Source organism: Microcaecilia unicolor, chromosome 3 (assembly GCF_901765095.1).
Source record: "Microcaecilia unicolor chromosome 3, aMicUni1.1, whole genome shotgun sequence".
Taxonomy (NCBI): Eukaryota; Metazoa; Chordata; class Amphibia; order Gymnophiona; family Siphonopidae; genus Microcaecilia; species Microcaecilia unicolor.
In genome coordinates, this window is record NC_044033.1 from 2,313,831 (window position 1) to 2,338,131 (window position 24,301).

Here is a 24,301-nt window from a genome sequence, read left to right on the forward strand (position 1 = left end):
ATAGCATTTGCTATGGCATATGTCCTTAGCAAAAAATAATCCAGCAAAGCTCTGCTAAATTTTGTACCATGAACTTTAAATCACAAGCGTGCAACCTCGTAGAATACCAGTGAAGCCACTGTAACGACACAGACTTCTGATGCAGGCCATTTAGCTGAAGCACAGCCCGTGTCAAGTCGTTTAGAAGATATTAATAACATTTTTTGAGCACCATTGGTTTGTGTGTGCGTCACCTCCACTGTTCCTTGTGTTTTGCTGCTAAGTGTGAAGTTTGTCTTCTGTACCCTTTAGGGGTATAACTATGTCATACTAGCATATTTTCCCTTTATATCAGTGTGACTTTTCGGGTTTCTCCTCTTTTGCTCTTAGTATGATTGATTGTAAGCAGCTGAGGAGGCTACCAATTGGTGATATATCAAAAATGAATTTAAACTTAGATGTGATACTGAGATACGAGATTCTTAAGCAAAAAAAATCTTGTGTGAATGCTTGTTGCTGGGATAAAGGAAGGTGGAGTATGAGCATATGGTAGTGGTGTATGGAATTATGTGTTGCAAAAAGAATGTAACTACAGTGCTGTGGTTAAATATTGTATAGGAAGGGTGTATGAAAGGAATGAATGGTTTCTAGAAATGTTCTCCTGGGAAGTTGTTTGGAAAAATAATTGAGGTCACAAGTAGTATGTCATTGAACAAATGTCAGATGTGCTTTCTTGAGATGAATTTAATAAATTCTTTCCTTTTCTAGTTTACATAGTTCATTAATGCATTCAGTGAAGTTAAAACAAAAGCCCTGGACTTAACTATTAAGCATCTCATTCTTGGGACTGTTCTACATAGGAATATTACGTTGCAGTGCAGAGTCTATAGTTATAGCAGCCATGGTATGCTGCTAGCAAGGCCAACATTAGGATAAATGGTTGTAGTTGAGTTGTGGTGGTGGCAGGAAAACCACATTCAAAGAAAAAATACACTAGAGATATGGTGATTCTGTTGGTGACCTGCTGTCTCAACAGGATAAGTTATTGGATACGTTCTTGGTTACTTTGCAAGCCCTCTTACTGTGTGGATTTAGTCTGAGGACAGTAGTTCATCCCTTTCATTGCCTCTTGGGTGAAAAGACCTGCTCAGGCCCGAGATGGTGTGTAGTGTTGTTGGTGATGATGGAGGAGGTAAAAAGAGGTGGTCTTGATGAAGACTTTGTTTTTCCTCCTCTTGGCAGGTACCCCGCTGCCTCCTGGGACCCCCACCATTCCCATCACTCAGTTACAGCCACACTCACTGGCCATTTCCAGCCAGCAGGGCCCCACAGTGACAGCTATGGCTGGACAGATGCAACAGGGACAGCAGACAGTCTTCCGATTCCCTGCCACGGCTGGAGGGCAGATTGTTTCTCTGACAGGTCAGCGCTCTTCTGACGCTTTGTGTAACTTTGGATGTGTCATATTGGTGTAATCTTTTAATAAACTTCACATACAGGGATCTCGGCGTCTCCCTCGTGTTTTTTGGATGAGCCTACCTACCCAACTTTTTGTGTTGCCTGTACGCCATCTGTAGGGATTGAGTATTCTCCACGCTTCGTGGTTGATCTCTCCCGTAATATTGCTATAGTCATGTCATACTTTATGCTAGGGTGGCAAAAGATACAAATAACGTATTTTGGTCTAGTTACATAACATGACTTTTTGAATCAGAAACCAGAGCCTACAATCGGCTCTCAAGTGATCTTGTTAGTTAAAATAAAATTGCAGCTGTAGAAGCCAGACTGGTGAGTTGCCTTTTGTTAAGATATGCTGTATTTTTTAGTAGTTTGACTATTTTTATTTTAATTTGAATTTCTGTACTGTTAGGACACTGTACAACCACAGGTCTGTCACACACTTTATTCCCTAGGAGAAAAGCTATGAACAGTCACAGGATTCTCTTCCAGGATTTTTCTACTTGTCATGGAATAGTTGCAAACATGGTCAATGTAGGAGCACCTGGTAAATATCATGTAATATACTGATGTGAGATAGATTAAGGGTTTCTCAGCTCATTCCTCAGGACACACCAAGCTAGTCTGGTTTTTAAGATACCCACGGGTGTGTGGGATAAACTTATATGCACTGCCTCCATTGTATGCAAATCTGTCTCATGCATATTCATTATGAGCATCCTTAAAACCTGATTGGCTGACTCTTTTTCTCTAGGACTGGGTTGAGAAACCCCTGATTTGGATTGGAGCGCAACTTTGTGACTATTACTACTTATTAGTATCTGTTCATTTCATACATAAATCTTCAGTTGTGATAGAAGAGGAGAGGGGTTACAGATATTCTTTGGCAAACCTCACTAAATTTTCTTAGGATTTAGGAGTCAGACTTGGAATGATTGGAATTTTTTTTATGCACATTTATAAAGTGCCCATTCATAATGTGATGTACAGTGTTCTCCTTCCTCTCCACCTGCAGCCTATCTGGCAACAAAGAGGCTTTAGGCTGCAGCTGCTGGAGCAGTGGGAAGAGGCTAATGCTGCAGTGGTTAGGGATGGGTAGGGGTGCACCTACCCATCTTCACCCAGAATATGTAGCTTTAGCTGTTCTCTATTGGCCACCTTCCCCCAGTAGCAGCAGCCTAAAGTCTCTCTATAACCACTTAGCCCCCCTCCCCCCACACACTTAGCAGCCTTGGTATCGCATCCCCCATCTGCAGGTCACAGAGACCCAGCTCTTTCCTGCAGCCCCATCCCAGCACTGATCACAAGCAGAAGAAGGGGAGAGTGGTTGTGCACCTGTGTGCTCCTTCACTGCCTCTTTGGTGCTGAGCTCTGTGGATCAAATTTTGCTTTCTACACTGAGCAGAAGAAGAGGTGGCTGTAGCCTGAAAGCCACTGTTCCTTAGCGTCCCTCCGGACCGGCCCAGAATGTGACTGATGGGTTGTGCACGCCTTCCAGCAGGTGGAGACTGAGGAAAAACTGTGACTGTAGCGAGCCAATAAGAGCCCTTGCCAGCCAGAGAAAGATCCAGTAATCTCAGTCTCCAGCAGGTGGAAGGTGGTGAGTCCTTCAGTCTCATTCATTTTCTTTTCTCTATTGTCTTTTTTTTCTTAAAAGGTTGTTTCTCCTGTGCATTTGGTTTAAAAAAACAAAAAAACAAAACCTGCTTATTTGGGGCTGAGGTCCGTGGGGGGTCTCTCTCTTTGCCCCGGGGGTGCTACACTCTGTTGGTCGAGTCCCTCCCCCCTATTCCTCCCTGATAAGAAAGCATGAGATTGATGTTGGAATGCTTTAAGTAGCAGTCTGTTGTCTGGAACAGGCTGACTCCTGTGATTTTCCTCCAGCTCCTCGTGGGGAGATCTGTAGAGGCAGGGAGAAGCAGCTACTCTTTAAAAGTCTGAGTTAAAAAAAAAAAAGTATCCAGGCTTTGGCCTCCGTGATTCTCAGCAGTGCTGTGTGTGATTTTATTTGAGCAAGCAGGGCAGCTCCATTGGTAATTTTGCCTGAGTAACGTTTACTTTCGTTTTCGGGGGCTGTTGTTTGTTTTTGTGATCAGCTGTTTGCGATGTCGGAGCGCTTGCGGCGCTGCTCCGTTTGTCAGCGTCGGGGCCTCGGTTCAAGCGGCGTCTGCAAATTTTGTACAGCGGACGAGATTTTTGAGGAGCAGGGTGCAGGACCGGCGAAATCGCCGACGTTGGTACTATCGGGGGGGGGGGGGGCGATTCGGGTTCCCATGTGGTGGTCGCGTCTCCCGCTCCTTCGTTACCGATTTTGGCGGGAACGTCCGCCATTTTGGATGTTGCTGGGCCTGATGCACCTAGGGCCTCTCTGCCTTCTCTGCAGCAGGCCTCAACCTCATTGTTGCCGCGGGGCTGCTGGATTTCCTCCGCAGTTTGTTCTTCAAATGTATCAGGCATTTTTATTACATCAGTCAGCTCCTGCTGAACCTCCAGCAAGGAGTTCACTGGAAGGCTCTGCTGTACCTTTAAAGAGAGTCAGGCAGTCCTTACAGGCAGAGCAGGACGACTCCTTTGATTCTGATCAAGAGCTCCCGGTTTTAGCAGAGGAGTCAGGCTTCCCTGAGGAAATTTTTTCTGAGGATTTTAGCCAGGCAGTAGATGAGGGTGATTCCCTTCCCTTAGGAGAGGATCCTTCGGTGGTCAGGATATTTCATAAGGATGACCTTCAGGAGCTTATCTCTCAGGTTTCCTCTACGCTCCGTTTTGACGAGCAGGATAGTTCTGTGGTGGAGCCTAGAAAGGTGGATATGCTGATAAAGGGAATTCGCAGAGCCGGCAAGTCCTTTCCCATGCATCAGGACATACGGGATATTATCCAGGCTCAGTGGGAGCATCCGGATTCTGGTTTTCGGCTGGCTAAAGCCATGGGCAGACTTTACCCTGTGCCCGAGTTGGATAAACAGCTTTTAGGGTCTCCGGTGGTGGATGCTGTGGTCTCTGTGGTGACTAAGCGAAACACAGTGCCGGTAGATGGTGGCACGGCTCTGCGGGACTCCCAGGATCGCAGGATTGAAACCCTGTTAAAGAATGTTTTTGATGTTTTGGCTCTGGCAGTGCAGGCCGCCATCTGTGGTTCCTTGGTGGCGCGAGCGAGTTTCCGGTGGTCTGAGCGGGTTTTAGACCGTTCTTCGGATGATCTTTCGGCCACTGATCTTGATGTGGCTAAGCTGGAGATGGCTTCTGCTTTTTTGGCGGATGCTTTGTATGATTTGCTTCGGGCCTCTTCAAAGTCTATGGCTTTCTCAGTGGCGGCTCGCCGTACTCTTTGGCTTCGGGGTTGGTCAGCGGATGCGGCGTCTAAGTCCAAACAGTAAATTTCCCTTTAAGGGCTCCTTTTTGTTTGGGGATGAGTTGGACAAACTGGTGAATAGCCTGGGTGACGCTAAAGTTCCGAGGTTACCGGAGGATCGGCCTAGAGGTTCTGGTTGCGGTTATTTCTCCACTCATGGCAGAGGGCGTGATGTTCGTTGTTTTCGACCAACCAGAGGTTTCCAAGGCCCTCGGTCTAGGTTTGCCCAAAGAACTCAGTCCTATCGTGGAGGTTGGGGGACAGGGGGTTCCTTTTCCTCCTCTTCCAATTCTCAGCAATGAAGGTGTGCGGGCCCAGCCTCTGGTCCAAGTAGGCGCTCGGTTGGCGCAATTTCAAGAGAGGTGGGCCCAAATTACCTCAGATCAGTGAGTTCTAGAGGTTATTCGAGACGGGTACGCATTAGAGTTTGCTCGTTCCTTGTCAGATGCTTTCCTTCAGTCGCCTTGTCGGTCTCGCGTCAAGGCCGGCGCTGTTCGCCTCACTCTGCGCAAGCTTCTAGATCTTCAAGCGATTTGTCTGGTGTCTTCGGCGGAGAGGGGTCAGGGCCGTTACTCCATCTATTTTCTCGCCCAAGAAAGACTAGTCTTTCCGGACGATTTTAGATCTCAAGGCAGTCAATCGGGCTCTCAAGGTACCCTCTTTCCGGATGGAAACTCTTTGATCTGTCATTGTTGCGGTGCAGGCTGGAGAGTTTCTGACTTCTTTAGATCTTACCGAAGCCTACTTTCACATTCCAATTCGTCCGGCACATCAGAGGTTTCTTCGTTTCGCGATTCTAGGCTGTCATTTTCAGTTTCGGGCCCTTCCCTTCAGCCTCGCTACGTCTGCTCGCACGTTTACCAAGATCATGGTAATGGTGGTGGTGGCAGCTCTCAGAACAGAAGGTGTTTTAGTCCACCCTTTGACGATTGGTTGATTCGGGCAAAGTCATTCCACGAGAGTGTTCAGGTGAAGGCTCGGGTAGTCGAGTTCTTACAATCCCTCGGTTGGGTAGTCAATATGCAAAAGAGTCATCTTCAGCCGTCTCAGTCCTTAGAGTATCTGGGAGTCCTCTTCGATACGAAGCTCGGTCGTGTGTTTCTTCCGCCAGCTCGCGTGCTCAAGTTGCAAGCTCAGATTCGAATCTTTTTACAGACGTCCAGTCCGACGGCAAGAGATTATCTTCTGATTCTGGGTTTGATGGCGGCAACAATAGAGACGGTGCCTTGGGCCAGGGCTCACATGCGGCCTTTGCAGCGGTCCCTTCTCTCCAGGTGGTCGTCCCAGACCGGGTCGCTTTATCACCAGCTACCACTTTCATTGCAAGTCAGGGCCAGTCTGCGATGGTGGCTTCGGAGAGCCAATTTAACCAAGGGTTCGCCTCTGGAGCAGCCCAGCTGGATTGTAGTAACGACGGATGCCAGTCTTCAAGGCTGGGGTGCTCACTGTCAGGGGCAGGTTGCTCAAGGTCTCTGGTCTCTTCCAGAGACCAGGTGTTCAATCAATCTGTTGGAAACCATGGCCATCCGTCTAGCGCTCCAAAAGTTTTGTCACCTGCTGAGGGGGCAGGAAGTGCGTGTAATGTCGGACAATGCCACGGCGGTGTCATTTATCAATCGGCAAGGGGGGATGAGGAGTCTCCCGTTGGAGCGGGAAGCGTCGCTGCTTCTGCAGTGGGCGGAAGTAAATCTGGTGGCTCTGTCAGCGGCACATGTAACAGGAACTCTCAATGTTCAGGCAGATTTTCTCAGTCGTCACCTGCTCGATCCCGGAGAGTGGCCGTTAAGTGAAGAGGTGTTTCGTCTGTTGTTAGATCGTTGGGGAGCTCCCAAGATGGATCTGTTTGCGTCCGCAGCCAATGCAAAGCTTCCTCTGTTCTACAGTCGTCGCAGGGATCCCAAAGTGCACGGGGTAGACGCTCTTCTTCAATCCTGGCCGGATGGGCTAGTGTATGCATTTCCTCCTTGGCCTCTAATAAGGGTGTCTGTTGCAGAAGGTAGAGGCTTACAAGGGTCGTCTCATTCTGGTGGCGCTGGATTGGCCTCTGAGGCCATGGTATGCCGACCTTCGACGTCTTCTGGTGGCTCTTCCCTTGTTTGTGCAACGCTGCATACACCTTGTAGCGCTATAGAAATGCTAAATAGTAGTAGTAGTAGGATTCCGGTCACTCCAGATCTTTTGTTCCAGGGTCCGGTCGCTCATCCAGATCCGGGTCGATTCTGTCTTACGACTTGGCTCTTGAGAGGGCTAGGTTAGTGAAGAAAGGTTATTCGGCTCAGGTTATTGCTACTATGCTGCGTTCCCGTCGGTGTTCCACTTTGAATTATGTGCGTACTTGGAGGATCTTTGAGGATTGGTGTTCGGAGTATTCTCTCTCGCCTTTTGTGGCTTCGGTGTCGCAGATTTTGGATTTTTTGCAGTGAGGGTTTGACAAAGGTCTGGCGTTGTCTTCCCTTAAAGTGCAGATTGTGGCTTTGTCATGTTTCCGTGGTTCTATCCAAGGGAAGTCGTTAGCTACTCATCCAGATGTGGTGCATTTTCTCAAAGGAGTTAATCTTCTTCGTCCCCCATCGCAATGTGCGTTTCCTTTGTGGGATTTGAATTTGGTGCTCTCGGTTCTTACTAAGCCTCCTTTTGAACCTTTGTCGTCGTGTCCTTTAAAGGATTTAACTCTGAAGACAGTGTTTTTGGTGGCCGTTGCGTCGGCCAGGCGAGTTTCGGAGTTGCAGGCTTTGTCGTGTAGATCTCCTTTTTTGGAGTTCTGTCCCAATCGTGTAGCTTTTCTTTCTTCCCAAGGTGGTGTCTCGGTTTCATGTTTCTCAGCCAGTTGTTTTGCCTGTCTTAGGTTCTTTTTCTGGCTCGCAGGAACAGAGGAGTTTGAAGTGTTTGGATGTCAAGCGAGTGTTGAAGCACTATATTAAATCTACGGAGGCCTTTCGGCGATCTGATCGCTTGTTTCTTTTGATTGGCGGGGCGCGTAAGGGGCTCATGGCCTCTAAACCCACGATTTCTCATTGGCTTAAGGAAATGATTGCTTCTGCCTATCTTATTTCTGGGAAAACTGTTCCTGACCATGTCAAGGCTCATTCTACAAGAGGTCAGGCAGCTTCGTGGGCAGAACGTTGTCTGGTTCCTCCGGAGGACATTTGCAGGGCGGCGACCTGGTCGTCCTTGCATTCTTTTTCTAAGCACTATCGTTTGGACATTCTCAGTCGTCGCTTGGTGGATTTCGGGGCGCGAGTGTTGTCGGCGGGGCTGTTGGGGTCCTTCCCATAATTTCACTGCTTTGTTCCTTCCCATCAGTCACATTCTGGGCCAGTCCGGAGGGATGCTAAGGAAGGGTAAATTAGGCCTTACCTGCTAATTTGCTTTCCTTTAGTCCCTCCGGACCGGCCCAGATCCCTCCCTTCAGATATTTGTGTTTTTCAAAGTTGAGTTCTTTTTTTGGAGCTGTGTTGCTAGTTTAATTCTATAAAAAAAAAAAAAAAAAAAAACGATAAAGGAAACAGTAAAGCGATATGCTTTCAGGCACTCACCCTTTGTTGGCAATGTGCCGGTGGCTGCTCAGGTTTTTTGGATGCACAGGTTAGGTACTTCTTTTCTTCTGCTTTGGTACTCTATTACTGGATCTTTCTCTGGCTGGCAAGGGCTCTTATTGGCTCGCTAGAGTCAGTTTTTTCTCAGTCTCCACCTGCTGGAAGGCATGCACAACCCATCAGTCACATTCTGGGCCGGTCCGGAGGGACTAAAGGAAAGCAAATTAGCAGGTAAGGCCTAATTTACCCTTCTTTTCTTCTGCTTATGATCAGCAATGAGCCAGAGCCTGGGATAGGAGGGGGGGAGGATTCTTGCAAATGTGCATGTGCTTTGGGGGCACTTTGGTGGGGGGTGAAAGCCTAGAGGGCAGACTGCTGATACTGTCTACTTTCTGCAGCTGCAACGGAGCTGCCCATGTATTCAGGCTGCAAAATCTAGGTATTAGATCTGATTACAGTCTCCATGGCAAACTGGCACCTGGGGTTTGTCATGACATTGAAGGGCAACATCTTTTGAAGCCTACAAGGCTATTTACAATGATAAAAATATACAGGTTAATGTGCAATGGTCCAAATAGAATTGGACGGCAATACAGAAGAACCAAAACCTTTGCAGTTGTGAAGACAAAACCAAAACAGTGACGGTGACTCGCAGAATGATCAGATGATGAAATGAAAAGTCAATAACTTCCTTAACAGCAGATGAATCCAGAAACTGATGGGTTGTATCTGTCTACCAGCAGGTGGAGATAGAGAACACTGAAAGAAGGCAGTGACCCTGGACGTCCAGCTCCTTCCATCTTCAGTATATCTGTCTCCAGCAGGTTGTGTACGGGTTCCTTCCAACTCCTGGATTTCTGACTTGGGAAGGCTCCTTTGCTTTGGCCAGTTGAGCAGGGGGTGTGAGGCTAGTGGTGCCCACTTTGAGGGCATACTTGGTTTCCAGGTCCCTGCCTTACTCCATTTCTTCGATCCTCCCAGCTTCTGTTCTGTTTGCTGTCTGCCTCCAACTTTCCTCACAGTTAAAAATAAAAAGAGCAAGCAGCTTTTCTGAGGCTTTCTTCCTGTTTGGTAAGACGCTGCAGCCTGACCCGAGCTCTGTGTGATTGGGTGTGTTACTGTGTGGCTAGTGGTGCTTGGCTCTTCCTGGGAGGGTTCCCTTTGTTACTGCTGCAGAGCGGGGTACGTTTATTTTTTTTTTTTGCGCAGCACCGCCATTTTGTTTTCGGGGGTGATGGCGGCTGAAACGGCAAACGCAGGACCGCGGTAGGACTGTGCAGCGCAAACTGCCTGGATGCTTCGGATCCAGTTAGCATGGCAGCCGTGTCTGGTAGAGATTTTGGCGCGGGCGCCATTTTGGAAGCACCAGGTGATACGCGCCTGACTGTAGCAGATAATAGTGAGTGCAGGGGGACGCCTGGGATGGCTCCCGATCTTTCGAGGGACGCTCGTGCTGTTTCTGCCTTGGGTTCAGGGACTGACGGTCAGGGTGAGTTCTTCTCCCCTGAGTTTTATTATTGCATAGGGCGTTTCTTTTATAGAGAGCCCTGCCTGAGTCCTCTGACATTTCTTTGCAGGCTGGGGGGTTTTCGGGAGGCCCCGGTTTCTGCTGGCCTCCTGATGTCCTCTGCCCTTGTGCTCGCTGCTGATGCTAAGCGTAGGCGCATTTCTTCTCTACCTAAGGTAGCCTCCCTGCCACCTCATTCTCCTCCCCATTCTTTTTTTGGGGAGTCTGAGGGGTCTGGCAGGCCCTTGCGGATTGAAGATCTGGAGAACGATAGTATTTTGCCACAGGAATTAGATGACCCTAAGACAGTCCGTATTTTCCACCGCGACGGAACTCCCGTCTCTCATTTCTGATGCTTTGCAGACTCTCAGTATTGAAGATCCTGAGGTGGCTATGGCTGCTTCTTTTATTCCTAAGATGACCAGTACTAGAAAGCTTTCTCGGCTTTCCCAGAGCTTATTTTGGCTCAGTGGCACTATAAAAGTAGCCAGAGCAATGTCTCACCTTTACCCAGTTGTCTCTTTTTGAGCTGCCTAAGGTGAACTCGCTGGTCACTGCGGTTACTAAGAAGACTACTCTCCCTGTGGAGGGAGGGGTCGCCTTGAGGGATATGCAAGACCGGCGTCTGGAGTACTCCTTGAAACGTTCTTTTGAGGTCTCAGTCCTAGCTCTGCGGGCTGCTATTTGCAGTTCTTATGCAGCCTGTGCTTCTGTGTCATGGCTTCAGCAGGCGGTCAAGCAGCCCTCGGAGGGTTTATTTATTTATTTATTGCATTTGTATCCCACATTTTCCCACCTCTTTGCAGGCTCAATGTGGCTTACAATACATCATGAATAGTGGAATTACATTAGAAAATAGACATTTAGTGTTACAGAAATATCATTGGGCAACATGATGAAGAAGAAACATAATAGTAGTATAACAATCAGATATTATAAGACAATGCTAAATATATGGGGAGGAGTTGTGTATGTTCACATTGGTTGATCTTTGTGGTATGCCTTGTTAAAGAGAGATGTCTTCAGTTTGGGGAAATTCATTAGTTCGTCAATCGTTTTTAAGTTGCGCGGTAGTGCATTCCATAACTGTGTGCTCAAGTAGGTAAAGTTTGACGCATGCATTAGTTTGTATTTTAGACCTGTGCAGTTAGGGAAGTGTAGATTGAGGACTGTGTGGGATGATCTTTTGGCATTTCTGGGTGGTAGGTCTATCAGGTCTGACGTAGGCTGGTGCTTCTCCGTGAATGATTTTGTGGACTAGGCAGCATATTTTGAACGTGATGCGTTCTTTAAATGGGAGCCAATGCAGTTTTTCTCGTAGAGGTTTCGCACTTTCATATTTTGTTTTACCAAATAGGAGTTAAGCTGCAGTGTTCTGGGCTGTTTGAAGTTTCTTGATTATTTGCTCTTTGCAGCCGGCATATAGCGCGTTGCAGTAGTCTAGGTGACTGAGCACCATTGATTGTACTAGATTCCTCTTTCTGAGGTCATGCCTCGAATGGAGTCGGCTTTGGCCTTCTTGGCTGATGCTCTTTATGATTTAGTCAGAGCATCTGATAAGCAGATGTCTTTGGCGGTGGCAGCTCGATGGCTCCTTTGGCTTTGTCATTGGGCGGCTGATAAGGCCTTGAAGCAGCATCTGGTGAGGTTGCCCTTTTGGGGCAATCTTTTATTTGGGGAGGATTTGGAGAAGATTGTTAAAGATCTTGGGGATTCTAAATCCCAGTGTCTTCCAGAGGATAGGCCGAGGCCTTCTGCCAAAAGCGCCTCTTTCCCTTCCTCCTCTTCTAGACCTCGCTTTCGAGAGGCCTGGAGATACTGCCCTGGGCGGTCTTTGGGTTTTTCGCAACGTTCCCGTTTTCAGCAGAAAAATTCCTTTCGTTCGGACAGACATTCTACAGCGTCCGGTCAGCGGCAAGGAGTGCAGGGACGTACGGCGCAATGATGGAGTGCCGGTCCACTCTTCGGTTCCATCTGTAAGGGGGTTGTTTGTCCCTTTTTTCTCGAGGAGTGGGCCAAAGTTACGTCAGACCAATGGGTTCTAGATTTGATCAGAGACAGGTATCGGATAGAGTTTGCAACCGGCTGAAGACGTCTTTTTGGAGTCCCGCTGCAGCACTGTTGTCAAACAGGCAGCAGTCAGAGATATGTTACGGTCTCTGCTGGATCTCGGAGCGGTGGTTCCTGTGCATCTCAACGAGCGCTTCTGTGGTGGCTACTCAATTTATTTTGTGGTGCCTCGGAAAGGCGAAACTTTCAGACTGATCCTCGACTTGGCGCAGGGTCAACGAGGCCCTCAGGGTGCGACATTTTCGTACGGAAATCTTGCGTTCAGTCATTGCGGTGGTGCAGCCAGGAGAGTTCCTCACCTCGCTGGACCTCAAGGAGGTGTATTTGCATATCCCGATTTGGCCTCCGCATCAGCGGTTTCTGCGATTTGCAGTTTTAGGCCAGCATTTTCAGTTTCACGCTTTGCCGTTTGGTCTGGCCTCAGCTCCCTGCACTTTTTCCAAGGTGATGGTAGTGGTGGCCGCTTTCCTCAGGGATGAACTCTGACACCTTCTCTCTCATGTCGACAATTGGCTCATCCAGGCAGATTTGGAGAGAGAGAGCCGACTTGTGACGGCCAGAGTTATTGCTCTTCAGGTTCTGGGCTGGGTGGTCAATTTCTCCAAAAGTCATATTTGGGGGGTTTGTTTCGACACTGCATTGGGTTTGGTATTTCTTCCCGACAGCAGGCGACTCAAGATCCAGAGTAGAGTTGGCTGCTTTTGCAGGTGTTTTGACCTCGGGCTTGGGATTATGTCCAGCTTCTTGGGTTCATGACTGCCACCCTGTAGGTGGTTCCCTGGGCAAGAGCGCATATGCAGCCCCTACAGCTTTCCCTGCTGACTTTGTGGTCCCCGATCTCTCTGGAGTACCAATGCAGACTTCTGTGGCTCCCTGCAGCCAAGCGCAGCATGGCTTGGTGGCTTTCCAGCAACAAGTTGCGTCGGGGGATGCCGCTGGCACTCCCTCTTTGGCAGCTAGTGATTACAGATGCCAGCTTAACAGGTTGGGGGGCTCATTGCCTCGACCACTGTGCTCAGGGTCTGTGGACGACCACAGAAAGCGAAGTGGTCCATAAATCGCTTGGAGCTGAGAGCGATGTACCAAGCCCTTCTTCCCTTCAGCAGGATTCTGGAGGGTCAGTCGGTCCGGGTTCTTTCAGACAACACGACGGCAGGAGGCACTCAGAGGAGTGCACTTGCAAAAGAGGCGGCAGTCATTCTCGACTGGGCTTAGCGCCACCTGGTGCTGTTGTCTGCAGCCCATTTTGCCAGTCAAAACAACATGCAGGCCGATTTCCTCAGCAGACATCAGGTAGACCCAGCAGAATGGGAACTGGCAGGGCAAGTTTTTCTTCAGATTTGTGCCAAATGGGGCACTCCGCAAGTAGATCTCATGGCGTCAGGGTCAAACGCCAAGGTCGATCACTTTTTTTCAGCAGAAGGAGAGATCCTCGTTCTGCAGGGAAGGATGCCCTCTCTCAACCGTGGCCTTTGGGTCTTCTTTACGTGTTTCCTCCTTGGCCCTTAATTGGGCAGGTTCTTCGTATTCACTGGCACCGCAGGCTGGGGATTCTGGTGGATCCAGATTGGCCGCGTCGCCCGTGGTATGCGGATGTCAGGCGAATGTTGGTGACAGCTCCGTTTCGCTTACCTCTCCTGTCGGGCCTGTTACATCAGGGTCCGGTGGTTATGGTAGATCCCTCCCGTTTTGGTCTTACGGCCTGGCTATTGAGAGGGCTAAGTTGAGAAAAAAAAGGGATATTCTAACAGTTATTGCTACTCTTTTGCAGGCCTATGCGTGTGTTTGGCACACCTTTGAGGTGTGGTGTGCTACGAGATCTTCGCCTATGCTGGCTTCAATCTCTCAGTTATTGGAATTACTTCAGGAAGGTTTACAGAAGGGTCTCGCTTACAATTCCCTGAAGGTTCAAGTGGCGGCGGCGTTGGCTTGTTTCCATGATAGAGTGGCCGGTTTGTCCCTGGCTGCTCATCTGGATATTGTCTGGTTTCTGACTGGGGCTTTACATCTGCGCCCTCCTTTGCAGTCGCTGTGTCTGTCTTTGAACCTGGGGGTCATGTTGAAAGTGCTTTAGAAACCTCCTTTCGAGCCTCAAGTGCGCTTCTGAGAAGGATTTGACTCTTAAAACTTTTTTTTTTGGTGGCTATGGCTTCCACACGGAGAGTGTCGGAGCTTCAGGCTCTTTCCTGAGTCAAGTGTATATTTAAATAAAGAGATTGTTCCTAATCTACGTCGCCTACTAGTGGTGTTCAAGAGCCTACCCCTCCTACTCCCACTTTCCTCAGATTCTACTTTTCGTAGGAATTTGTGTACCTCCACCCTTGTGGTGGTTTGGCTTGCTGCTCTTTCCTGCCGGGATCAGATCCTTTTCTGCAGTTCTCGGAATCTGGCGTTAGTCCGTACTGTGCCTTCTTTCCTGCCCAAGGTTGTTTCGGCTTTTCATATCAATCAGCCAATTTTTTCTGCCTTTTCGTAATGTGGACTTTCCGGAATCTTTTGGACAGTTGCGTTTGGATGTCCGCAGGACGCTGTTTCAGTACTTGCAGATGTCGAATGATTTCAGGGCTTCTGATCATCTGTTCATTCTGTTGGCAGGGCTGAGGCGCGGTTGTCCGGTGTCTAAAGCCACTATAGCTCGCTGGCTTAAGGAAGTCATCTTTTCTGCTTACTTGTTGGCAGGTAGATCTCCTCCAGAAGCATTTAAGGTGCATTCCACGCGGGCAATGTCTTCATTGGCTGAAACGGGTGTCTTTTCTCTTCAAGAGATCTGTCGTGCAGCTACCTGGGCTTCTCAGCTTTCCTTTGTTCGGCATTTTTGGCTAGATGTTGCAGCGCAACAGGATGCGTGTTTTGGGGCACAGGTTCTTTCTCGAGGAGCCGCATGTTCCCACCCAAGTTAGGGAGTGCTTTGATACATCCCATCAGTTTCTGGATTCATCTGTTGATAAGGAAGGGAAAATTAAGACTAACCTGATCATTTTCTTTCCTTTAGTCACAGCAGATGAATCCAGGATCCCTTCCTGTATGCTTTTGTTTTGGACAGATGTTTTGATTTTTGCACAGATTTTGAAGATGTATGCAAAGAGTTTCATAATTGCTGTTATGAACCAGGAGGTTGAGAAGCTCCCTCCTTCATTTATGTTCTTGCTCTAGTTTAGGGAGCAGTTGTTCACTGTGATGAAAGTTCAAGTGTTGTGTTTCTTCTGCGTTCTGCTTTGTAAGTTTCGTATGCTGAAGATGGAAGGAACTGGACGTCCAGGGTCACTGCCTTCTTTCAGTGTTATCTATCTCCACCTGCTGGTAGGCGGATACAACCCATCAGTTTCTGGATTCATCTGCTGTGACTAAAGGAAAGAAAATGATCAGGTTAGTCTTAATTTTCCCATCCAAGACTTGACACAGTTGTGTTTCAGCCTAATAGGCCTGTCTCAGAAGTCATTGAAGGGATGTTCACAAAGCTATCTACCTTGTGTACCTGAGGATTGGTGTAAAATGGTGGCAAAGGGTTTTGTTAAGTAAAAGAGCGACACCATTGCGCTTATGCTGAGCTGGGGAGTATGCAGCTAGTATATAGTGATTATTCTTAAGACGTTTATTATCAGCATCAAGGAGATGAGTCTCTTGGAGCATGATATCAGGCTTAATAGAGTCAAGGTATAAAAATATTTTTTTCCTTTTAATTGGTTTATTTAACCTGTTTACATTTAACGAGACAATATGCATAATTTTAATGAGAAATAAATTTCTCTGAGGATAAGCAGGCTGCTTGTTCTCACATAGGGGTGACGTCCACGGCAGCCCCAGGTCCAGAAAATCATCCTAGCATCAAAAGTTGCTAAAGCCTTCGAGCGCGCAGGTACGTGGCCATTTTCCTGCCTGTCGCGCGAGAGTCCCGCTTCAGTCTTCTTTTTTCCACGGTCAAGAGCGGCTGTTTACGGCGGTTCTGTGCCCCAGAAAAGAAAAGCTTTCGTTTTAGTTGGCTTTCTGCCGGGTTTTTTCTTCTCCGTCGTGCTCGTGCACAAGTGGTTTCGTTTTTTTTCTTAAAAAAAAAAAAAAAGTAGTTTTCCCTTACTTTCTTCAGTTTTTCCCCTCAAGTTTTCTTTACGTCGTCGGGTGTGGCCATTTTGGCCACCTGAACGGGTTTTCTCCCTTTTTGTGCCCTTTCTTTGGCACCATCGCAAAATTTGATTTTGCTGCCACTGTTTTTCTGTCGATGGCATCGAGGCTCGCCAGCGGCTTCAAGAAGTGCACTCGGTGCAACCGGGCAATCTCAGGCACCGACCCTCACACGTGGTGTATCCAGTGCCTTGGGGCCCAGCCATCGCCCAGACACATGTAAGTTGTGTCTTAGCCTTAAAAAGCGGACACAAGCGTTGAGACAAGCTCAACGGGAACGCCTGTTTGCCCGGTACTTCAGCGGCAACAGCGGTACCGAGGTTGGCAGCAACGGTGTCAATGTCGGCACCGGAGAGTGCATCGACCTCTGGAGCGAGAGTAATTTTGTTTTTTTTGTTGTTACATTTGTACCCCGCGCTTTCCCACTCATGGCAGGCTCAATGCGGCTTATGGCTGTTCACAGCCTTCACATGCTGGCAGCAGTGAACCACCTGCCTCAAGGATTCCTGCAGTACAGGACCATAGGAACCGACCCCGAGGAGGCGTGTGGGTTCCATGGCCTCGTCGGTACCGAGGGGTACCGGTGACATGCCACGAGCGCAGGCGGAGAAGTCACAGTACCGAGGGCTCCGGGGAGTTGAGGGAATCAGCACCTGTGAAGCGCCAACGCCGGGAGGACCGCTCACCCTCCATACAAGAGGGGTCGATGCGCTGGTCTCGGACAGCCCGGTACCACTGCCTCCTCGGCAGGTTCTGACCTCGACTCCTGTACCAAGTCCACAGCTCTTGACGAGCGCCTCAGAGCCATTCTTCCAGTGACCCTGGAAGGGCTGCTTCCGGTACCAGGGGTGCTTGTGCCTTTGGTACCGTCGATAGTTACGGCGCCTGGTTCCCCGCCTGCGGTATCATAGTAACATAGTAGATGACAGCAGAAAAAGACCTGCACGGTCCACCCAGTCTGCCCAACAAGATAAACTATATATCGTGAAGGAGATAGGTGGAGACTCAACTGGCTTACCCTCTGATAATAAATTCATTAAATAAAGAGGTGAAGCCTCAAGAAGCCCCCGGCTCTGTGATTAAAGAGCTCTCGGGAACCAGTGCTGAGTATTCTTTTGGGCTAAGATTGACGCAGACCATTTGACCCTGAGGCAGGTGACGAAACGCTGGCCACCGTTGGTCATGGTCGTATTTAGCGTCTCGAGAGCCTGAATACAAAGCTAAGTAATTTATATTTTTTGGGACTTCTAAGACTAAAAGATAAAAGTTAAAGAAAATGAAGTAAAAAAAAACAGTAAATAGTAAGAACGATTGCAGTAGACCATTGGGGTGTTTGCCGATGATGAAGCAGTCCAGCCTCCCGAGAGCTCTTTAATCACAGAGCTGGGGGCTTCTTGAGGCTTCACCTCTTTATTTAATGAATTTATTATCAGAGGGTAAGCCAGTTGAGTCTCCACCTATCTCCTTCACGATATATGGTTTTTCAGATAGAAAGTATTAGAAGGAGATTGCCTTCAGTATTAGTTTGAATCAACAAGATAAACTCACATGTGCCATTTTTTGTGTATACCTTACCTTGATTTGTACCTGTCTTTTTCAGGGCACAGACCGTATAAGTCTGCCCAGCACTATCCCCACCTCCCAACCACCAGCCCTGCCTCCCACCACCGGCTAAGCTTCTGGGGATCCCTTCTGAGCAGGATTCCTTTATGTTTATCCCACGCATGTTTGAATTCCGTTACCGTTTTCCTCTCCACCACCTCCCGCGGAGGGCATTCCAAGCATCCACCACTCTCTCCGTGAAAAAATACTTCCTGACATTTTTCTTGAGTCTGCCCCCCTTCAATCTCATTTCATGCCCTCTCGTTCTACCGCCTTCCCATCTCCGGAAAAGGTTTGTTTGCGGATTAATACCTTTCAAATATTTGAACGTCTGTATCATATCACCCCTGTTCCTCCTTTCATCCAGGGTATACATGTTCAGGTCCGCAAGTCTCTCCTCATACGTCTTGTAACGCAAATCCCATACCATCCTCGTAGCTTTTCTTTGCACCGCTTCAATTCTTTTTACATCCTTGGCAAGATACGGCCTCCAAAACTGAACACAATACTCCAGGTGGGGCCTCACCAATGACTTGTACAGAGGCATCAACACCTCTTTTCTTCTGCTGGTCACATCTCTCTCTATACAGCCTAGTAACCTTCTAGCTACGGCCACCGCCTTGTCACACTGTTTCATCGCCTTCAGATCCTCAGATACTATCACCCCAAGATCCCTCTCCCCATCCGTGCCTAACAGACTCTCACCACCTAACACATACGCCTCTTTTGGATTTCTACTCCCTAAGTGCATCACTTTGCATTTCTTCACATTGAGTTTTAATTGCCAAACCTTTGACCATTCTTCTAGCTTTTTAAGATCCTTTTTCATGTTTTCCACTCCCTCCGGGGTGTCCACTGTGTTACAAATCTTAGTATCATCCGCAAATAGGCAAACTTTACCTTCTAACCCTTCGGCAATGTCACTCACAAATATATTGAACAGAATCGGCCCCAGCACCGATCCCTGAGGCACTCCACTACTCACCTTTCCCTCCTCCGAGTGAACTCCATTCACCACCACCCTCTGGCGCCTGTCCGTCAACCAGTTTCTAATCCGGTTCACCACTTTGGGTCCTATCTTCAGCCCGTCCAGTTTATTTAAGAGCCTCCTGTGGGGAACCGTGTCAAAAGCCTTGCTGAAATCTAAGTAGATTATGTCTATAGCACGTCCACGGTTCAATTCTCCGGTCACCCAATCAAAGAATTCAATGAGATTCGTTTGGCACGATTTCCCTCTGGTAAAACCGTGTTGTCTCGGATCTTGCAACTCATTTTCTTCCAGGAAATTCACTATCCTTTCCTTCAGCATCGCTTCCATTCCTTTTCCAATAATCGAAGTGAGGCTTACCGGCCTGTAGTTTCCAACTTCTTCCCTATCACCACTTTTGTGAAGAGGGACCACCTCCTCCGTTCTCCAATCCCTCGGAACCTCTCCCATTTCTAAGGATTTATTAAACAAATCTTTAAGAGGACCCGCCAGAACCTCTCTGAGCTCCCTCAATATCCTGGGGTGGATCCCATCCGGGCCCATGGCTTTGTCCACCTTTAGTTTTTCTAGTTGTTGATACACACTCTCTTCCGTGAACGGTGCTCTATCCACTTCATTCTCAAATGAACTTTTGCCAGTCCATCGTGGTCCTTCTCCCGGAGTTTCTTCAGTAAAAACAGAACAAAAGTATCTATTTAGCAAATTTGCCTTTTCTTCATCATTATCTACATAGCGGTTTGCAGTATCTTTTAGTCTCACAATTCCCTTTTTAGTCATTCTCCTTTCACTAATATACCTGAAGAAATTTTTGTCGCCCCTCCTTACCTTTCTAGCCATTTGTTCTTCCGCTTGCGCTTTCGCCAGACGTACCTCTCTTGGCTTCTTTCAGTTTCCTCTGGTATTCCTCCCCGTGTTCCTCGTCTTGAGTTTTTTTTATTTCTGGAATGCGAACTCTTTAGCTTTTATTTTCTCAGCCACTTGCTTGGAGAACCATAACGGTTTCCTTTTTCTCATGCTTTTATTTACATTCCTTACATAAAGTTTTGTGGCCCTATTTATAGCTTCTTTCAGCCTGGACCACTGTCCTTCCACTTCTCGTACGTCCTTCCAGCCCTTCAGCTCCTTCCTTAGGTGTTCCCCCATTTTACTAAAGTCACCACGCTTGAAATCCAGGACTTTGAGTTTTGAGTGGCAACCCTCCTCTTCAGCCGTCATATCAAACCAAACCGTTTGATGGTCACTGCCACCCAGGTGGGCACCCACTCGGACATTTGACACGCTATCCGCATTTGTGAGCACCAGATCCAGCCTCGCTCCCTCCCTCCCTCCCTCCCTCCCTCATGGGTTCCATGACCATTTGTCTGAGCAGAGCACTTTGGAAAGCATCCACAATCTCTCTACTTCTTTCCGATTCTGCAGACGGAACCTTCCATTCCATATCATCAAGCTGATCAATCCATAGACTGGTGGGTTGTGTCCATCTACCAGCAGGTGGAGATAGAGAGCAAACTTTTGCCTCCCTATATGTGGTCATGTGCTGCCGGAAACTCCCCAGTATGTTCTCTATCTCAGCAGGTGGTGGTCACACACAGCAGCAGCTCTGGCTAGGCCTCCAAGCCTAATTTTTAGGTTTTGTTGAGTGCCTGGGGTTGAGGGCTCTTTTGAGCAAGTGCAAACCTGGTGGTGCCAGGTCCCTCCTTTTCTCCCCCCTCCCGCTGGCTCCGTTTAAAAAAAAAAAAAAAAAAAATTTTTAAACGTCCTTAAAGGCTTTTATTTCGACGTTTATTTAAACGTTCATTGCAGCTACTCACTGGGACACCAGTTCGTTACAGCTCGGAGCGGACAGCAGGTAATTTTTACCTTTTTATAACGGGCAGGGGGTTCCCCGATTCTTCTCCTCGTGGCATATGGCGTCGGAGGGCAAGGGCGCAAAGGGTCGCTCCCCGGATCGCTTGAGCGCTTCTAGAGGGGATGCGGGGGTCTTACAGCCTGATTCGCCCTTGTTGGGTGACAGTTTCGTGACCGATGAATGTCCCGGTCCTTCCTCCGGCGTGGCGGTTTTTCCAGCCATAAACGCCCATCCCCCGCTCCTCGCCTCCGCCATCTTGGCCGGCCACGCGGCTCGGACGGCTTCTTCGTGGGCCGCCCTTGAGTTTGGAGACATTAATGCCATGAACGCCCTTAATTTGGGCGACGGCACAAAGCGGCTAAAGTTAAGCGCCGTTCTTCCCGCGCGGCTCCTTCGCGGAGTGTCGCGCCGGACGCCATTTTGGATGCGCAGCATGTCTCTCCCCCGCTCTTGCGAGCGCCGGTGGAGGGTGCGTCTACGGCTGTTGCCCAGGCTGCGGAAGTGCACAGTCTGGGGGGTTTTTCCCCCGAGTTTGTTTTGCTGCTGCATCAGGCTTTCCTCATGCGAAACGCTGCCCCTGCTCCCTCGTCTGGTAAAGAGGTTGAGGTAAACGTCCTCTGGTTGATTCCCAGGCCTTGGAGGACTTTGTCTCCTCCGATGTAGATGAGGGCAGCGTGTCAGGTCTCCCAACGGTCCTTTGCGGATTCCTTGGAGGAGACGGATCCCCGCTCGGATGGAGCGGATGACCCCTCTGCAGCGGCTCTTTAGCTCAGAGGATTTGCCCAACCTGTTAATGCAGGCCATGGGCATTTTGAAGATTTCCTCTCCGGAGGACGTCTCTCCCTCAGCCCCTGTTGGCTCTGCCATTATGCTGGGGATGAAGCGCCCGCCTAGAACCTTCCACATGCATGATGCCATGCACTCCTTAATTTCGGCTCAATGGGATGTCCCGGAAGCGAGCCTTAAAGTGGCTAGGGCTATGTCCCGCCGCTATCCTTTGTCTGAAGGTGAACGTGAGGCCTTTCTGTGGCCTACCGTGGATTCTTTAATCACTGCGGTGACTAAGAAAACGGCGTTACCAGTGGAAGGTGGCACGGCCCTAAAGGACGCCCAAGACAGAGGATTGGAGGCGGCCTTAAGGTCGTCCTTTGAGGCGGCTGCTTTAAGTTTGCAGGCCTCAGTTTGCGGCTCCTATGTGGCCAGGGCGTGCCTGACTATGGTGCAGCGGGCTTCCCCCTCGGATCATTCCTTGAGGGCTGTTTGGCCGGCCCTGGAATCGGGCTTAGCCTATTTGGCAGACTTGCTGTATGATGTCTTGAGAGCCTCAGCTAAAGGCATGGCTCAGACAATCTCTGCGCGGCGGTGGCTTTGGCTGAAACATTGGTCTGCTGACCATGCCTCTAAATCCCGCCTGGCTAGATTGCCTTTTAAAGGCAAGCTGCTCTTTGGGGTCGAGCTGGACAAAATCGTGACCGATCTCGGAACGTCTAAGGGCAAGAAGTTACCAGAGGTCAGGGCTCGGGCTAGTACTCGCCCTGGTACCTCCAGAGGACGGGCTCAGGAAGCCCGTCGGTACCGCCCTGGGCAGGTCGGGCTCCTCTGCCCTCTCTTCCTTCAAGAGGAACTTCTCCCCCAAGCAGCATTCCTTTCGCAGAGACCGCCGTCCCGGAGGTGCTCCCTCCGGTCCTCCCCCAGGGTCTCGTACCCAATGACGGGGCCTTGGTCCACGCCTCAGTGCAGATTGGAGGACGGCTGTCCTCGTTTATGGGCGAGTGGACCACAATAACTTCAGACGCTTGAGTGCTGGAAGTCATCAGAGACAGCTACAAGCTAGAGTTCTGCCGACCCTTAAAAGACGGGTTTGTACTCTCTCCCTGCAAGTCTCCGGTCAAAGCTGTGGCAGTGCAGCAGACCTTGGACAATCTGTTCCGCCTGGGGGCGGTCGTTCCGGTGCCAGAGAATCAGCCTGGCAAGGGACGTTACTCCTTTTTCTTTGTGATTCCAAAGAAAGGAGGTTCTGTACGGCCTATCCTCGACCTCAAGGGGTCCATTGGGCCTTGAAAGTTCGGCACTTTCGCATGGAGACCCTCCGCTCTGTTATAGCGGCAGTGTAGGCAGGAGAGTTCCTGGCATCCTTGGACTTCAAGGACGCGTACTTGCATATTCCCATCTGGCCTCCTCATCAACGCTTTTTGCGTTTTGCAGTACTGGCCGACACTTCCAGTTCAGAGCCCTCCCGTTCGGGTTGGCTACTGCTCCGCGGACCTTCTCCAAAGTAATGGTGGTCATCGCGGCCTTCCTGTGGAAGGAAGGAGTTCAAGTCCATTCTTATCTGGACGACTGGTTGATCCAAGCCCCTCTTATGCAGAGTGCGGCAAAGCTGTGAACCGGGTGGTTGCTCTTCGAGCTCCCTGAGGTGGATCATCAACTGGGAGAAAAGCCAGCTGCGCCCGACTCAGTCCCTGGAGCATCTGGGAGTTCGATTCGACACCCAAGTGGGCAGAGTGTTCCTGCCAGACAATTGGATTGTCAAGCTTCAGGCTCAGGTGGACTAGTTCCTAGTAGCCTCTCCTATTCGGACTTGGGACTATGTGCAGCTGTTGGGCTCTATGTCGGCCACGATGGATGTAGTGCCCTGGGCCAGGGCTCATATGAGACCACTTCGACAATCTCTGCTGCTGCGCTGGACTCCGATGTCGGAGGATTATGCTGTGCGCCTTCCCTTGGACCCAGCAGTGCGCAAGGCGCTGAGCTGGTGGACGCAGACAGACAAGTTGTCTGCAGGAATGCCTCTGGTGACCCCGGAGTGGATTGTCGTCACGACGGACGCCTCTTTGTCGGGCTGGGGAGCCCACTTCTTGGGAAGGACAGCGCAGGGGCTCTGGTCTCCTGCAGAGGCAAAGTGGTCTATCAACCTCCTGGAACTCGGAGCCATTCGGTTGGCGTTTTTGGAGTTCATCCCGGTACTGGCGTTGAAGTCAGTACGGGCCCTGTTGGACAATGCCACGGCTGTGGTCTATGTCAACCGCCAGGGAGGTACCAAGAGCGCCCCTCTAGCCAAGGCAGCCATGAATCTATGCCAGTGGGCGGTAGCGAGCCTGGAGCAGCTGTCAGCAGCCCACATTGCCGGAGTCATGAATGTCAAGGCGCACTTCTCAGTCGCCATACCTTGGATCCAGGAGAGTGGCAGTTATCGGCTCAGGCGTTCTTGGATATCACGAAGCGCTGGGGCCAGCCGAGCCTAGATCTATTGGCGTCATCGGCCAGTTGCCAAGTGCCGCGCTTTTTCAGCAGAGGACGGGACCCTCGATCTCTGGGAGTAGATGCTCTCCTCTAACAGTGGCCAACACAAGAGCTTCTCTGTGTTCCCGCCCTGGCCCATGTTTGGCAGGGTGCTAGACCGATTGGCAAAGCATCCGGGCCGGATAATCCTGGTGGGGCTGCCAGTGGAGCAGGGTCTGTTACATCAGGGTCCCGTGGTGATGGAGGATCCCTCCCCCTTTGGTCTTACGGCCTGGCTATTGAGCGGCAGCATCTGAGGAAGAAGGACTTCTCAGACAAGGTCATCGCCACTATGCTGAGAGCGAGGAAGCGCTCTACTTTTACTGCTTACGCCAGGGTTTGGCGTACCTTTGCAGCGTGGCGAAGCAGGCTCATTTTCTTCATTCACTGCTCCAATTTCTTCAGTGTTGGCATTCCTGCAAGAAGGTCTGGAGAAAGGCCTGTCGCTCAGTTCCCTTTAAGTCCAGGTAGCGGCCCTGGCTTGCTTCAGGGGCCGCCTGAAGGGTGCTTCCCTGACTTCGTAGCCAGATGTGGTGAGTTTTCTCAAGGGAGTTAAGCACCTGCG

At 49.6% G+C, this 24,301-nt stretch overlaps 1 protein-coding gene across 2 annotated transcripts in view; it reads left to right on the plus strand.

Annotated features, from left to right (window-relative positions):
- The window catches only part of SRF (serum response factor), a 157,211-nt gene that overhangs the window by 76,417 nt on the left and 56,493 nt on the right, over positions 1 to 24,301 (plus strand). Inside the window, exon 4 of one of the 2 annotated variants that reach the window (XM_030195700.1) lies at positions 1,222 to 1,401. The exons of the other annotated variant lie outside the window; for it this stretch is intronic. Within the exon in view, the coding sequence (XP_030051560.1) occupies positions 1,222 to 1,401 (180 nt within the window). The remainder of the gene's footprint in view (positions 1 to 1,221; positions 1,402 to 24,301) is intronic. 2 annotated transcript variants of the gene reach the window in all.